Below are 13,755 nucleotides of genomic sequence, written 5' to 3' on the forward strand. Positions count from 1 at the left end.
TTTACCATATTTGGTTTAAAAGCCGTAAATGATTCTCTTCTACACCACAGAAGTATTATACTAAAAAAATTATAACAGTGTTGACATTCTTACATAATTACATTCTTAAATAATTATCTTCTACACCACACAAGTAATATACTAAAGAATTATTACAGAGCGTTAACAATCATACACCACACCCACAATGTTACATCAATTAATCATTAAGCCTGTTCTTGCATATATCTCGCTTGACACATACCTTTATATTTATATTTAAACTCGTCAATTCTATTACAATTTTTTATGTCCACACTTAAATTATTCCATAGTTTTACCCCACTTATAGAAATACAAAATCTTTTTTTGGTTGTACGTATAGCATGAATTTTTAAATTTAACTGACCCCTAAAATTATATCCCCCTTCTCTTTCATTAAATAGTTTTTGAATTCCACCAGGTAATAAATTACTCCTGGCTTTATACATAAACACTGCAGTCTTATATCCCACTAAATCAAAAAATTTTAGCAATTTAGACTGTATGAAAGCTAAATTGGTGTGATCCCTATACCCCTATATTACTTGTGTGGTGTAGAGGATAATTATTTATCTAGAGATATTGCTTAGGATTTAAAAGTTGTAAAATGATGTCATGGGGTAGGACTAGATAAGTCTAACTTCTTCCTAGTCCGTTCAAGCATGAACTAGGTATAAGTAAATTGATATTGGATTATTATTGTTGGATATGTGTGAAATTACATGTGTTGACATATCAACTGTTTTACATGCTTGAATGAATAAATCAAATCAAATCAAAATCAAAAAACTGTGGAGGATTTACAAGCTTCTGAGAATCATCAGTGGTATAAGAAATTCATGACCGAGTGTGATTCAGGAGGTGTGATCTGAACAACGTAAGATAATTTGTCATTTTCTAACAGGGCAATATATTTATTCTGATATTACTAGTTGAATAAATCTTTAAGTATACTCATCGTTGGTTGCTTTTCAGCTATAATGAATGCACTGACAGTGAAAGGTTGTAAAACTATGCGTTTTGTAAAAAGACAAAAATGAGTGGGCAGCAGGTTTTACATAATTTGCCTCTGCCGTTCACAGCCTTATATGTAGTAGTAGTAGTACACCTTGATAATACTAATATACTGATAACGTTCACTGAGTCCTTTTCTTTTGTAGGGTGGCTATATTGATTTCTTGGAGTATATGGCTGCTTTGAGCTTGGTGCCAAAAACAGGAGCACACCAGAAACTCCGTTGGTACTTTAAACTGGAGTGGCTGCATCAACTGCGAGTAGCTGGTTTTGATAATTAAGGCTGCATGATCCTTCATGTCATGTTAAACTTTGACAAATGACTTAGTGAAACATGTAAGAAAATCACAGTCCTGACAAAAGCTTGGGAGGATTTAAGATACAGCCACTTGGAATACAAGGCACAAAAACAAAGCTGTGGAAATGTGTGGTGCAAAGGCAAAGAGCTGACACTGAGCTGACATCTACTGGTTGAAAATAAGATAACAGTTGAGCATTACATGCAGCAGTTTCAAACGTGATCTCCTCCCTCTCGGTCGTGTTTAGTCCATTCGTATAATCAGTAGAAGTCTGAATGAGTTATCATCAGAGGACTTTGCCAGCATGGTATTTGAAAACACTGACACCAATGGATATGGCGAGACCCCTCTTACACACTACCATGATCACAATGATAAAATGCTGTTGTACATAGCAGACGTGGAGCTGTGTAAATTAACTCTGGTAAATGATTCATCATCACAGTCACCACTGTTTCAGATGCAGGTGTTTACATTTTTAAAAAAGCAGTACGGATTTATTTCAGTGCCTGTTTTCCAGGTGAACTGTTCATTGATGAATTTGGGGATTAAGAATGATGAAATTCTGCTGAAGGCACCAACAGAGTTTGGACCTCACACACATTATTCAGATGACAAGGAGACATGCTAAGACACAGCTAATATTTCCAACTTCTCAGACTCTCAAATAGGCCTATATGTTTTTGTATCATAAAAATTGAATATACGGGTTCAGGATAAACCACAAATCATCATCAGAACAAATGGATGTGAACCAGTATCTGGGTCATTGTCAACGTACAGCATCAGTTGTACTGTAGGGGAAATGCCGTCTTACCCTGGCTGCCCTGTCTGTTGCTCCAAATGAGACAATCAGATCCTTTGTGACACATCATTCAGCTGGCACCAGAATGTCTTACAGAGGAAGTGCTTCTGTTCTGTGTAAATGTTCCTCCAGGCATGGGCTGTGGAGACCGGGAAGTTCCAGGAGGGAGTTGATGAACCTGATTCTGCAAAGTCAAAGTGGAAAGCTCAGCTTCAATGTGCCCTGAACAAAAGCTGAGAACTCAGCCTCATCTATGATGGCATGAAAGAGGTCCCCATGAATCCTTTGAAGATCTATGATGTTTGTGACATCCCACAGCCTACCAGTCACCAAGGTACATGAGCGCTTGTTCAGTGTGACTAACTGAAGCATCACACATGGCAACAGGTTCATTATGCATATTGTACTGAAACCAGGAAAAATACAATTAAATAAAACAAAGGGAGTGATGTGCAGCTGGATGGTGGACATGCACTCTCAAAGCCATGAGTAGTTTCAGGGAGTGGCTTGTTATTGTTGAACTGTTTTGGCTCCTGTTAGTGACAGGATCATCATCAACCGTCCACTTGTTAATGCCTCTTCACAGTGAATGCTTTGTTCTTTTTATATGGAAAAACCTGCACTGCCTGCCAGGTTGTGTGAGACAGTACACATGTCTCTAGGGCAATAGGCAAATTCAGTCTAGACCAGTCTAGGCCACTTTTATTAAACCTTAAACAAAAAGAGAAGGTTATTTATTTTTACTTTTACTCCAGCAACAAGTCAGGTTCATGGTAATGGGACAAACATGAAGACACAGTGACCTTGACCTTTGACCTTCTAATCAGATCATCCTTGAGTCCAATTGGAAGTTTGTGCCAAACTTGAAGAAATTCACTCAAGGTGTTCCTGAGATATCACGTTCACGAGAACGGGATGAACAGCCTAAAAATACACCCCTGGCCAGGACTATGACACAAGCAGAGACATAAAAATAAAAACAGATGTTTAGTATTTTCTAAACTTCTCTGTATCTGATATTAAAGACAGATAACCAAGTCAACTTAAATTTCCAAAAATGTATGGCCAGCTATCTTTTTATATGAACAAAATCCAAACAAATGTGAAAAATCTGTTTCATACTCAGCATAACAAAAACAATTGATGTTGAGATCAGAATTGTTTTGTATGATTATTCATTTTCAGTATTGGTGATCATTTTGTATTGATAATTAGATTTATAATAATCATACTTTATATGTACTATATCCTATGTAGATGTCAGTCATAATCTATGGTGAACTCTCCCGTCCCCCGATTTAAATGAAGTGATCAGGTGCTTCTGAAACGTTATCCCCAGGCTGCAAAGAAAAGGTGAGTCAATGACGTGACGTCACGCCTGTACCTGAGTTTCGGTGAAGAAGGAGGAAGGGCCAAGTCGAGTGACAAACATCAGCTCCTCACAGCTGCCCTTGATCAGTTTTTTGTTATTACCAGTCAGCTTTGTCGTAGTGGTTACCGGCAAACCTTCTTTAGAGTGAGTTTACAAGGGTTTTTTTTGTTTGATCTGTGCAGCAAAGGGACGGTTTGAATCCCAGCTTTTGATTTGTAAGACCGAAGAGAAAGGGCTTCTCCAACTTCCTGGTTCGCCGCAGGTATGTGTCAGTCTTGGGTTTCATGCTTGGTTATTTGTTTATTTCAGTTTTGGGCTGATTCTACTGCCATTCTCACATTAGAATTTGTGGTGACTTATTATACAAGGTCCAACTTATAGACAGCTGTAGAAATGGGATAAACAAATAAGTTCAAGGCTTCGTCTGTCAGTGAAGCCACACAGCGTTAAACTGTTTGAAAAATCCGGATGTTTAGGATTTAGGTGAACATGTTGCAGTAGAAACTGTCACTGAGACATTGTCCTGGCAGCTTGGTAAAACGACTCAGACTTTGACTGACTGATTAGTGTCGTCTTTTTATTCAGGATGGCAGGCACCCCTCGACGTGTCCGCCTGAAGCCCTGGCTGGTCGCTCAGGTGGACAGCGGCCGATATCCGGGTCTGGAGTGGATGGACCGTGAAGCCATGCGCTTCAAGATTCCGTGGAAACATGCAACACGACACACACCCCAGCACGAGGACGAGGACACCATATTTAAGGTCAAGACTCTTAACTACACCTAAGAGATGTAACGAACTGAAAGAGGAGTGCAGGTATTGTTTCGTTACGGACAGTCAGAACTTGTAGACACGCACCTGTGGCTGTGTCCTACAGACAGAATAGCTTACCTGTTTAGTCCAAATTGTTTCCTTCCACATTTAAACAAGATGCATGCTGGTTTATGCTTCTTAAATGTGTGTTTGAAGTGCCTAGTTCTGTAATAAAAGCTCAATATCATTCCATGCCTCTGGAGCAACATCTGGCTTTGCAAGCAAGGACTCTGGCTTCTAGTATTAGAAAAGACTGGTACAAGACATGGGGTCATGGCTATGGGGCATAATGTCTAGATAGGTAGTGAGCATGGGATTTGTATTTATGTTGCTGCCATTTAAGATGTAAAACTGATGTGACATATTGTCTTTGTTTTTTTAAGACTCTATGCAGGTATTAAGTCGATTGTATATAACATATTGTCTTTGTTTTTTAAGACTATGCAGGTATTAAGTCGATTGTATATGCTCCTTTGATGAATGAATTCAAATTACAAACTAGAGGGGAAAGTGAAATAAAACTTACATATAAGATTAGGGCAAAGTCAAAATACTAACACATCTCTGTACTGAACATTTTTGAACTTCTAAACTGGGCGACATTGCACAGCACGTGCTTCCCTTATATGTTGTGTTTGCATAGCTGTAAATACATTTCATGGTTCATAACCATGTCTCATGTACATTCATGGCCAAAACATCATTGTCCATTATCTTGGATAGAATATATCAGCATCAGAAACATAAAAAAAAATGTGGATCTTGTGCAGAACTATAAAAATATTAAAACAAGACAGTGATATTGATACCTCTGCTCTGTGTAAATGTTCCTCCAGGCATGGGCTGTGGAGACCGGGAAGTTCCAGGAGGGGGTCGATGAACCTGATCCTGCAAAGTGGAAAGCTCAGCTTCGATGTGCCCTGAACAAAAGCCGAGAATTCAGCCTCATCTACGATGGCACGAAAGAGGTCCCCATGAATCCTTTGAAGATCTATGATGTTTGTGACATCCCACAGCCTGCCAGTCACCAAGGTACATGAGAGCTTGTTCAGTGTGATTGACTTTGTTCATCCTCAAGGAAACTTTAAAAAAAATCTCTCTCAGTATTTACCACCTTTTAATACTGACTGTCACACCACAGCCTCTTCAGACGCTGGTTCGTGGACTCCACAGGATGAAGATGGTGGTGAGGATGATATTCCAGATACACCAGAGTCTCTGCCTCCATACCCATCCTCTGGTGAGTAACTTCCCCTCATGTGTTTTTCCAGCAGTAAATTTAAAAAGAAAAAAAGCAAAGGAATATAATTCTATTGCAGTTAACGACACTCAAACAGAATTCTTCTCTCTTCCCTAATTTAGGCACCAGTCCCTCTCCTCTCATTATGTGGTCCCCTCCGGATTCAGAATCATCCATTCAGCCTCCAAGTTGTCCCCCTTCAAATGAGGTCTGGCCCAAAGAGGAACCAGCCAAAATCTGGCCTAAAGAGGAGCCTGTAGATGTGGAGATGCAACCCACACCCCTGCCTGACATGGCCCCTGCTCCTCTGCCTGATCATTCCATGCATCCCCCTTCTCTACCTGATGCCTTGTTTGCCTCTCCAGAAACATGGATCAGCTCCCTCCCGAGTAAGTATGCCCTTCTTTTAGTACATTTCGTAGTTTTTAATAGTCTTTAGACAAATGTGCAGCTCTGTGGCACAGAGGAATAAGCCTCACAGCCAATCATTGTTAGTATGATCAATGCATTTGTTGACATTGGGAAGACGGGGGTGATTCTAAGTGTGTGTTTTTGGGTGAACTGTCCCTTTTTAAATTGAAGCATCATTTGCACATTATATGTGGTTTTAATGGTCCTGCAATTGCTTGTGATTCAGTGACAGATCTGGAGGTCCAGTTCCAGTACCGAGGGAAGGAAATGTGTCCTACAGTGACCGTCAGTAACCCACAGGGTTGCAGGCTGTTCTACGGCGACCTCGGCCCCATGATCAACCAGGAAGAGCTGTTTGGGCCGGTGAACCTGGAACAGTTGCGTTTTCCGACCACAGAGCACATCACCAATGACAAGCAGAGGGTCTTCACTAACCGCCTGCTGGATGTAATGGACAGAGGTTTGGTCCTGGAGGTCAGCGGCCATGATATCTATGCGATCCGACTCTGCCAATGTAAGGTGTACTGGTCCGGCCCTTGTGCTCCAAATCCAGCGGCACCAAATCTTATAGAGCGACAGAGGAAGGTCAAACTTTTCTGCCTGGAATCTTTTCTCAGTGGTGCGTATACTTTTTTTTTTTTTTTTCCTATAATGGTTTTTAATTGGTCTAACCAGTTCAGTTAACTTGGTTTCTACACAGATTTTTGTGGAAAGTGCTTTGTCTTTGATCCTATTACTTTTCTGAAAAATACAATATACTATGGGAATTAGTTCTGATAGACTCCTTTGTTTATTGCTGTGCAGGTGTGATAGCCCACCAGCGTGGCCAGACACCAACCCCCCCTCTGTTTGAAATCAACCTGTGTTTTGGAGAGGAGTGGCCTGATGGAAGGCCTAGGGAGAGGAAACTCATCATGGTGCAGGTGAGAAATCTTCTGGTCTCTTGCAACAAGATTTACTGTGTTCGTTAAAGGACAGTAGTGGCCAGTAAATCAGGGATTCGACTCTTATTAATATACATATTCATCATTAAACTTACAGCAGTTGAGAGATCAATGAGATCAGGGTGTCAAGCCTGTCAGCTCTCCCCACAAATCTTATCATTTTATAGTCCACATGTATGTGATCTGTGCATTTAGGTGTTGTAAAAACAAGTTGATTGCAGTTTGGGCTGCTTATCAACATGAGGAGGTGTTTAAGGTGTGCTACTTTGAACCCCTTAGTGGCTGATTGGAACAATTTGTGTCACAAATCACACTCATAATTCACTCAAATCTAAACATGTAGACCTGATGCACATTTCAGATTCAGTGTGGTCACGTGCTGGAGACCCCTGTATTGAAGAAGCAAAGTCGGTTCTTATCTACACATTTTTATGTTTAAAGGACACAAAAATCATAATTGCTGTGTAATTTAACTTCAGCTACAATACAAAATACAGGTTTCAGGCTCTGCAGAATGAATGTGTTTCGTATCTGTTGTGCATTTTCAATCTCACTTTGTGCGTCTCTGTCCTGCAGGTTATTCCTGTGGTGGCCCGTATGATATATGAAATGTTTTCTGGAGACAACACGCGATCCTTTGACAGTGGCAGCATTCGCTTGCAGATTTCAATCCCAGATATCAAAGACAACATAGTGACCCACCTTAAGCAGTTGTACTGTCTGCTACAGACCCACCAGGGTCAGGACGGCTGGGCGTTGCCCCCGGGCACAGGCCTGAGTGTTGCCCAGGCTCTGCAGACACAGTGAGGTGACACGCACTGTGATCACATTATGTGCATATTTATATTTCACATTACTCCTGAGAGTTACCTATGTTAGCAAAGAAGTATATACTTAATCATGTTTAGAAGTGTGCACAATATACCGTAGGGTTCATTTGCTTCTCAGCTTTTCTCCAGTGTGACTCTTAGGTGACACTGTTTTTCTGTATATGGAAGCCTTACTCTAGCATTGCTCCACACTATGTGTGCAGGAACCTTAGACAGATGTGGTGACTGCATGGGCTGAAGTCCTGCTTGCTGCAAGGGAACATTTAACATAGTTAATAAGTTACAGAAACTGCCCCCTGCCTTGTTTATCCAGTGACTCAGTGATTACAGAACCTTCCCTAGGGCTGTCATTTAAGAAACGGGGCAGAATATCTTTTATCTTTTGGCCTTTCACATCTATATATAGAAGCAGCACATTTAGCAAAACATCTGTATACTCTGGAAAAATATAGGCAAATGTGAATTAGAGTAATATATTTTAGTAATTCATGTGTGACTATACAGTCCAGTGATATCGTCTGTGCGCATGTGATTAACGGATGGCTGACAAAAAACATTCTGAAAGAATAATCTATTTCATTCAGTCTACAGTTTCCAGCCGTTTTATTTTTTCATTTATACAGTAGAATATTTTTGTATTCATATATTTGATTTTAAGCCATGTATTGTGTCCAACAACACTGAGCTATATGGATCTGTTTTAATATGGCTGCGACTGCACTTTGGGGTGCTGACTTCTAATCTAGTGGTGTCAGTGAATCTGTCTTGCGATTGTATTTTTTTTATTTTGTCAATAAAATTGCCAAAATATCACTAGAGTTAATTAATTATTTATGACAAGCATGGTGGACTGTTGGTTCTAGACAGAAGGAGCAAACTGTACCTGTGTTGAGCAATGCAGGATTTCTCATTTCACTTTTGTTGCCTCGTACCTTCTCAGAGAGCTGCTGTATGTTGACTATAGCTCCATGTTAAATCAGTGTGTGTTTATGTTTGTGCTCTAGCTGACGTCTGTTAATTGCAGCTCTGCACCTTCTGAATGTGCTGATGTGAGACCCTTGACCTCTAATAGTTAATTGGAACAGCTTCAGGCCTGGGATCAGTGCGGCATTGTGTTCTGGTTCAGTGTCGGTCCAGATCCTGGGTGGCGTTCCAGAAAACAGGTTAAGTGAAAACACTGAGTTTGTTCATCCTGAATTGAGGGAAACTCTGGGTTTTCAGTTCCAGAAACAGAGATCGTTTGAACTCTGAGTCAGTTTTCACAGTAGCTTGCTCTGTGAATTGAACTTGTAAATTAAAGGTAATTAAAGTACTGCATTCAAGATGTTAAAAGTAAAAGATAACTATTATCAGCAACATGTTCTGCAATATCAAAAGTAAAAGTATCTACTCTAATCATTAGCATGTAAGGAGAGTTTTAATGTAGAGATATTTCGAACAGTTTCATACCGTTTGGTAGTTCAGTTTCATGTAAAATGCAACTTTTTAGTGCCATTTTAGCTCAAAAGAATCATTGATATATTGTGTTTGCTTTTGCAGCATCAGATTTAAATGCATATGATGACGAGACCATGTTTTAGACACAACTCACGGATTCAGAACTGATTTCTCCTCAGCTGACATAAAATCTAAAGGGCTGGTGGTTTTATTGTGGCCGAGTGCACTGGCATTTATGTAACGAGATGACAGAGCAAAAAAATATTAAAAGATGTTAAGAAAACCAACTTGACAAGAGTGGTGATATTTCCTCTTTCTATTCATTTTCTTTAACTAATCTTTAGTACTGGCTCTATACATTATATTTTGAAAGTAATATCAGGAAAGACAAATGAAAGCATATAAAAACTGGACGTTAACCCTGTTTTTAAAACATTTAAAATCTATATTACTGAAATACATGTACATATTAATAGGCAACAACTAATATTAGGACTGCAAACTTGTTTCTCTGTAGAGCAGCATTTAATTCACTAAGTATTTATACCTTGGAAGTGAACCGTGCTAGAAATTGGTTATTTTTAGACCCGAACTCTTTCCATGTTACAAGAGACAACAGAAGAAGCAGCAGCATCACTGTAGGTCAGTATTTACAAATGGAAAAATGTGCTCTAGTTCTGGGAACCTTTCAGCTTTTTCAAGGTAACGTAGTTTCCTTTCTGCCTGGTAACCTTTGCTCACAGGATGGGATGCCACACTAGAGATGTCACTCCCCTCAGCTGACTCATCTTGGTGTTACACAGATCATTTTGCTACTGGGTGCTACTAGTGGACTTTGTCCTTCTCCTCTATGAGGAAGTCTTGGGTATATCATGTTGTTGACTGAGGTACGGGATTAAAATATCAGCATAACTAATAAAAAAAGAAGTAACAGCAATATTTGACTGGGAGAACTCGAAGGTAAGAGCTTTTGACAATAGAGAAGAATGTCCTGGGTACTGTATGTCTTTGTTATTCATGTAAAAAGGATCTGTAGTGGCGGTTCGCTGAGAGTTCATCAGTAAACCTTTGTTGGAAATATTCAGACTTGAATATCCAACAGCAACATGGCGATGATTTATTAGGATGTTGCTGGGTGATTAGATGATGAGTATCAAGATCCATTTTTTAAAAATGTATTAGTATTTATGAAGTGAATTTAGAAGTCATGTGTCTTAAAACTCAATGGTTTTTAAGCTTCAGTCAGTTTTGAGTAAAGACTTATGGCACAAAAAAACCTCACAATGACTTACAGATTTATGTCAGACAAGTTGCTGACTCGGATCATACTGACATTACACATTCATACTTTGCATAGTCATCACATATGATACTGTGTGTGTGTGTGTGTGTGTGTGAGCTCAGCGCTCAGGATGTTCAGGAGTCACGATCCCTTTGGCACCGACACCAGCAGCTACGCTGGATCAGTCCAGTCTAAGTATGGTTTCACTATTTTATGTGATTAATCGACTGTTTGTTTCATTTGTTCACTGTTTCATCAGCAGAGATCATTATTTTAAATTGCTTTGATTCATAAATTGCTTTGATTCATTGTGACAGTGACTATTCCACTATTGATGAGTTGTCATCACAAGTCTCAAGTCTGTCAAGACCCAGTGCAAAGTCGGTTTACTGTAAGTTAACACTGATGTTGTTAATGCAACAAATTATTACGTGTGCTCAGTTGAATTGTTATGACTAATACAGAGCCCTGCTTTATATTTCAACAGCACAGAGGAAGGCGTATGCAGCATCAATAAACCAGATGATGGACAACTTTCAGCACCGAGTGGAGGTATAATATTACAGTTATACAAATAAGTGTGGCCCATTCTGAACCATGTCTGTTTGTTGTTTTTCTTTAATAAACCTCTGTGTTACAGCACTTGTTGACTTGTGACCTGGATGGGAAGGAGTTAAGAAGTGTAGCTGACTGTGTGGAGCGGCTGAAGCTACTGAATGAGATGGGCCGTGTGTGGGGTCAGAACATGTTGCTGGAGGTGCGCGGTGCCAGCGTGCTGCTCTCAGACATCGAAACCAAGGTAAACAGCATGAAACGTACATGAAGATCTCTGACGGGTCATCTCTGTACACAGACCTTGAGGGGCACCAAGTGGTTTAACATGTTAGTCACCTCATTTTTCTCTGGCGTGGAGTCTCATATTATATACATATGTACATTTGAGCTACTGTATGTGTCTGGTGCCTGTGGCGGGCTCCATCCACAGTTTACTGCACTATGGTCATGTTACTGCAGTCCTGGTAACTATTCATCTTGGTGATAGCTATAGACATAGTGATGGTGTGAGGGAAGAAACTTTCTTAGTGTCTGGTTATTTTGGCATATAGTGACCTGTAGCGCCATCCAGAGGGGAGGGGTTAAAATAGTTTGTGTCCTGGATGTGAGGTTTGCAGAAATCTTCTCTGCCCTTCTTTTGACCCATGAGGTGTACAGGTCCTCCATGGACGGCAGGCTGTTACTGATATTTTCTGTAGTCCATTACTGAGCCAAACCAGACAGTGATGGAAGAGCAGAGAACAGACTCGAGGATTTCTTTGTAGAACTGTATCAGCAGCTCCTGGGGCAGGTTGACCTGCCTGAGCTGGAGCAGGAAGTCCATCCTCTACTGTGCCCTTTTGATGATGGTACTGTTGTTGGGCATTCATTTCAGATCCTGGGAGATAGTGGAGCCCAGGAACTTGTATGACTTTACCACCGATACAGTGCTGCTGAGTATGGGGAGGGGGGAATAGAGTGCTGGGGCTACTCCTGAAGTCCACTGTCATCTTCACTATTTTGACCATGTTCAGCTCCATGTTGTTACATCTGCAACCACAGGGCCAGCTTTTTAAATTCCTGGCTGTACGCCACCTCATCACCATCCTGGATGAGGCCAATGACTGTTGTCATCTGTGAACTTTAGGAGTTTGACAGAAGGGTCCCTGGAGGTGTAGTTGTTGGTGTATAGGAAGAACAGCAGCTGTGAGTGCACACATCCCTGGAGGTTCCCTGTGCTGATAGACTGGGTGCTGGATGTGGTTTTCCTCAGTCTCACCTGTTGGCTCCTGTCTGTCAGAAAGCTGGTGATCCACTGGCAGGTGTGTGCAGGAACACTGAGCTGGGTGAATTTGGAGTGGAGGATGTCTTGATGATGATGGTGTTGAATACTGAGCTGAAGTCCACAAAGAGGACCTGTGCATAGCTCCCTGGGGAGTCGAGGTGTTGCAGGATGTAATGTAGTGACATGTTGACTATATCATCCACTGACCTGTTTGCCCGGTAGGCAAACTGCAGGGGGTCCAGCAGGGGGTCTACGATGTCCTTCAGGTGGGCCGACACCAGTTTCTCAAAGGACTTCATAACTACAGATGTCAGGGCGACAGGTCTATAGTCATTCACTCCGCTGATGGAGGGTTTCTCAGAGGACTGGGATGATGGTAAAGCGTTTGAAGCAGGCGGAGGCTTCACACAGCTCCAGTGATCTGTTGAATATCTGTGTGAACTCCCCTTGGCCTTCTTGATGTCCCTTTTCAGAGCATTTCTGGCCTGTTTATACTGGTCTCTGTCCCTGCCCCTTGAAGGCATCCTCCTTGATGTGGTGAAGCTACTGTATCTGACCTTAGCTGTGAACCAGGGCTTGTTGTTATTTTATGTCCGGAAGGTCTTAGCAGGTACACACCTGTCCTTGCAAAAACTGATGTATGACATCATGGTTTCAGTAAGTTCATGAATGTCTGTAGTAGTCATTTAAAAAAACACTCCAGTCTGTGCAGTCGAAGCAGCTCTGCCTTAGCCTCCCAGGTCCAGTCATGTTGGTTTTTCTTTTCACATGTCCAGAGGCTGAGTACTTGGTTTAGATTAAAGCTTTAAAGGATAAGGCCAGTCATTTTCTATACTAATAGTATTTGGTCATGGCAAAAAAAAGCACAAGTCTGAGGAGACCCTGCAAAAGATGTTCATTACTAGACAACTGAAAAAACTTAGAAAAAATCAACTGGACTTAGATTTCTAGGTCGAAGACGTTTCACCTCTCATCCAAGAGGCTTCATCAGTTCTGACTGACTGGTGTTGAACCGGAGATACCCCTCGGTGGTGTTTCAGTCCTTAATGTCCCTTAACGACTGGTCGTAGTAGTCGTAGTCAGCAGTCGTAGTAGTCGTAGTCGTAGCCCAGTATCGGTGAGAGTCGTTACCTGTCTTTGAATCCTCCTCTGTCGACCGATGCCTATTGTCCTGGTGGGCATGTTTGGGCAGAGATCTCAAAACAGGATTGTAGATGGAAGTCAAGTTGTGTCTTAGTCCACCACCCCTTTTTAGTGAGGGGTGTTCTATTTTTACAAAAATAGCTTCTTTGACTCCTCTCTCAAACCAGCGATGTTCTCTGGAGAGGATCTGGACTTCACTGTCCTCAAAAGAATGTCCTTTGTCCTTCAGGTGGAGGTGGACTGCTGACTCTGGTCCACTGGAGTTGGCCCTCCTGTGTTGGGCCATGCGTTTGTGAAGCGGCTGCTTAGTTTCACCAATGTACAAGT

At 41.2% G+C, this 13,755-nt stretch overlaps 2 protein-coding genes and 1 long non-coding RNA gene across 4 annotated transcripts in view; all 3 read left to right on the top strand.

Annotated features, from left to right (window-relative positions):
• Nucleotides 1-2,463, top strand: part of LOC109964543 (uncharacterized) — a 7,906-nt gene extending 5,443 nt beyond the window's left edge. The window contains exon 3 of the long non-coding RNA XR_002275520.1: nt 2,272-2,463. This is a non-coding gene — a long non-coding RNA (uncharacterized LOC109964543). The remainder of the gene's footprint in view (nt 1-2,271) is intronic.
• A 1,025-nt stretch (nt 2,464-3,488) lies between these two features.
• Nucleotides 3,489-9,460, top strand: irf6 (interferon regulatory factor 6). The gene is made up of 8 exons (XM_020607914.1): nt 3,489-3,773; nt 4,097-4,271; nt 5,159-5,354; nt 5,464-5,562; nt 5,685-5,951; nt 6,200-6,592; nt 6,778-6,896; nt 7,494-9,460. Exons 2-8 carry the CDS (start codon nt 4,098-4,100, stop codon nt 7,722-7,724), a joined length of 1,479 nt encoding a protein of 492 aa, XP_020463570.1. The 5' UTR covers nt 3,489-3,773; nt 4,097; the 3' UTR covers nt 7,725-9,460.
• A 520-nt stretch (nt 9,461-9,980) lies between these two features.
• eps8l3a (EPS8 signaling adaptor L3a) overlaps nt 9,981-13,755 on the top strand; it is an 11,647-nt gene continuing 7,872 nt past the window's right edge. The window contains exons 1-5 of one of the 2 annotated variants that reach the window (XM_020607787.1): nt 9,981-10,144; nt 10,589-10,661; nt 10,784-10,857; nt 10,954-11,018; nt 11,107-11,265. In XM_020607787.1, the coding sequence (XP_020463443.1) occupies nt 10,597-10,661; nt 10,784-10,857; nt 10,954-11,018; nt 11,107-11,265 (363 nt within the window). In that variant the 5' untranslated portion in view covers nt 9,981-10,144; nt 10,589-10,596. Of the gene's footprint in view, nt 10,145-10,563; nt 10,662-10,783; nt 10,858-10,953; nt 11,019-11,106; nt 11,266-13,755 lie in introns of those variants that run through there. The other variant, XM_020607788.1, reaches the window with a different exon arrangement.

The sequence above is a fragment of the Monopterus albus genome, unplaced genomic scaffold (assembly GCF_001952655.1).
Source record: "Monopterus albus unplaced genomic scaffold, M_albus_1.0 scaffold89.1, whole genome shotgun sequence".
NCBI lineage: Eukaryota > Metazoa > Chordata > Actinopteri > Synbranchiformes > Synbranchidae > Monopterus > Monopterus albus.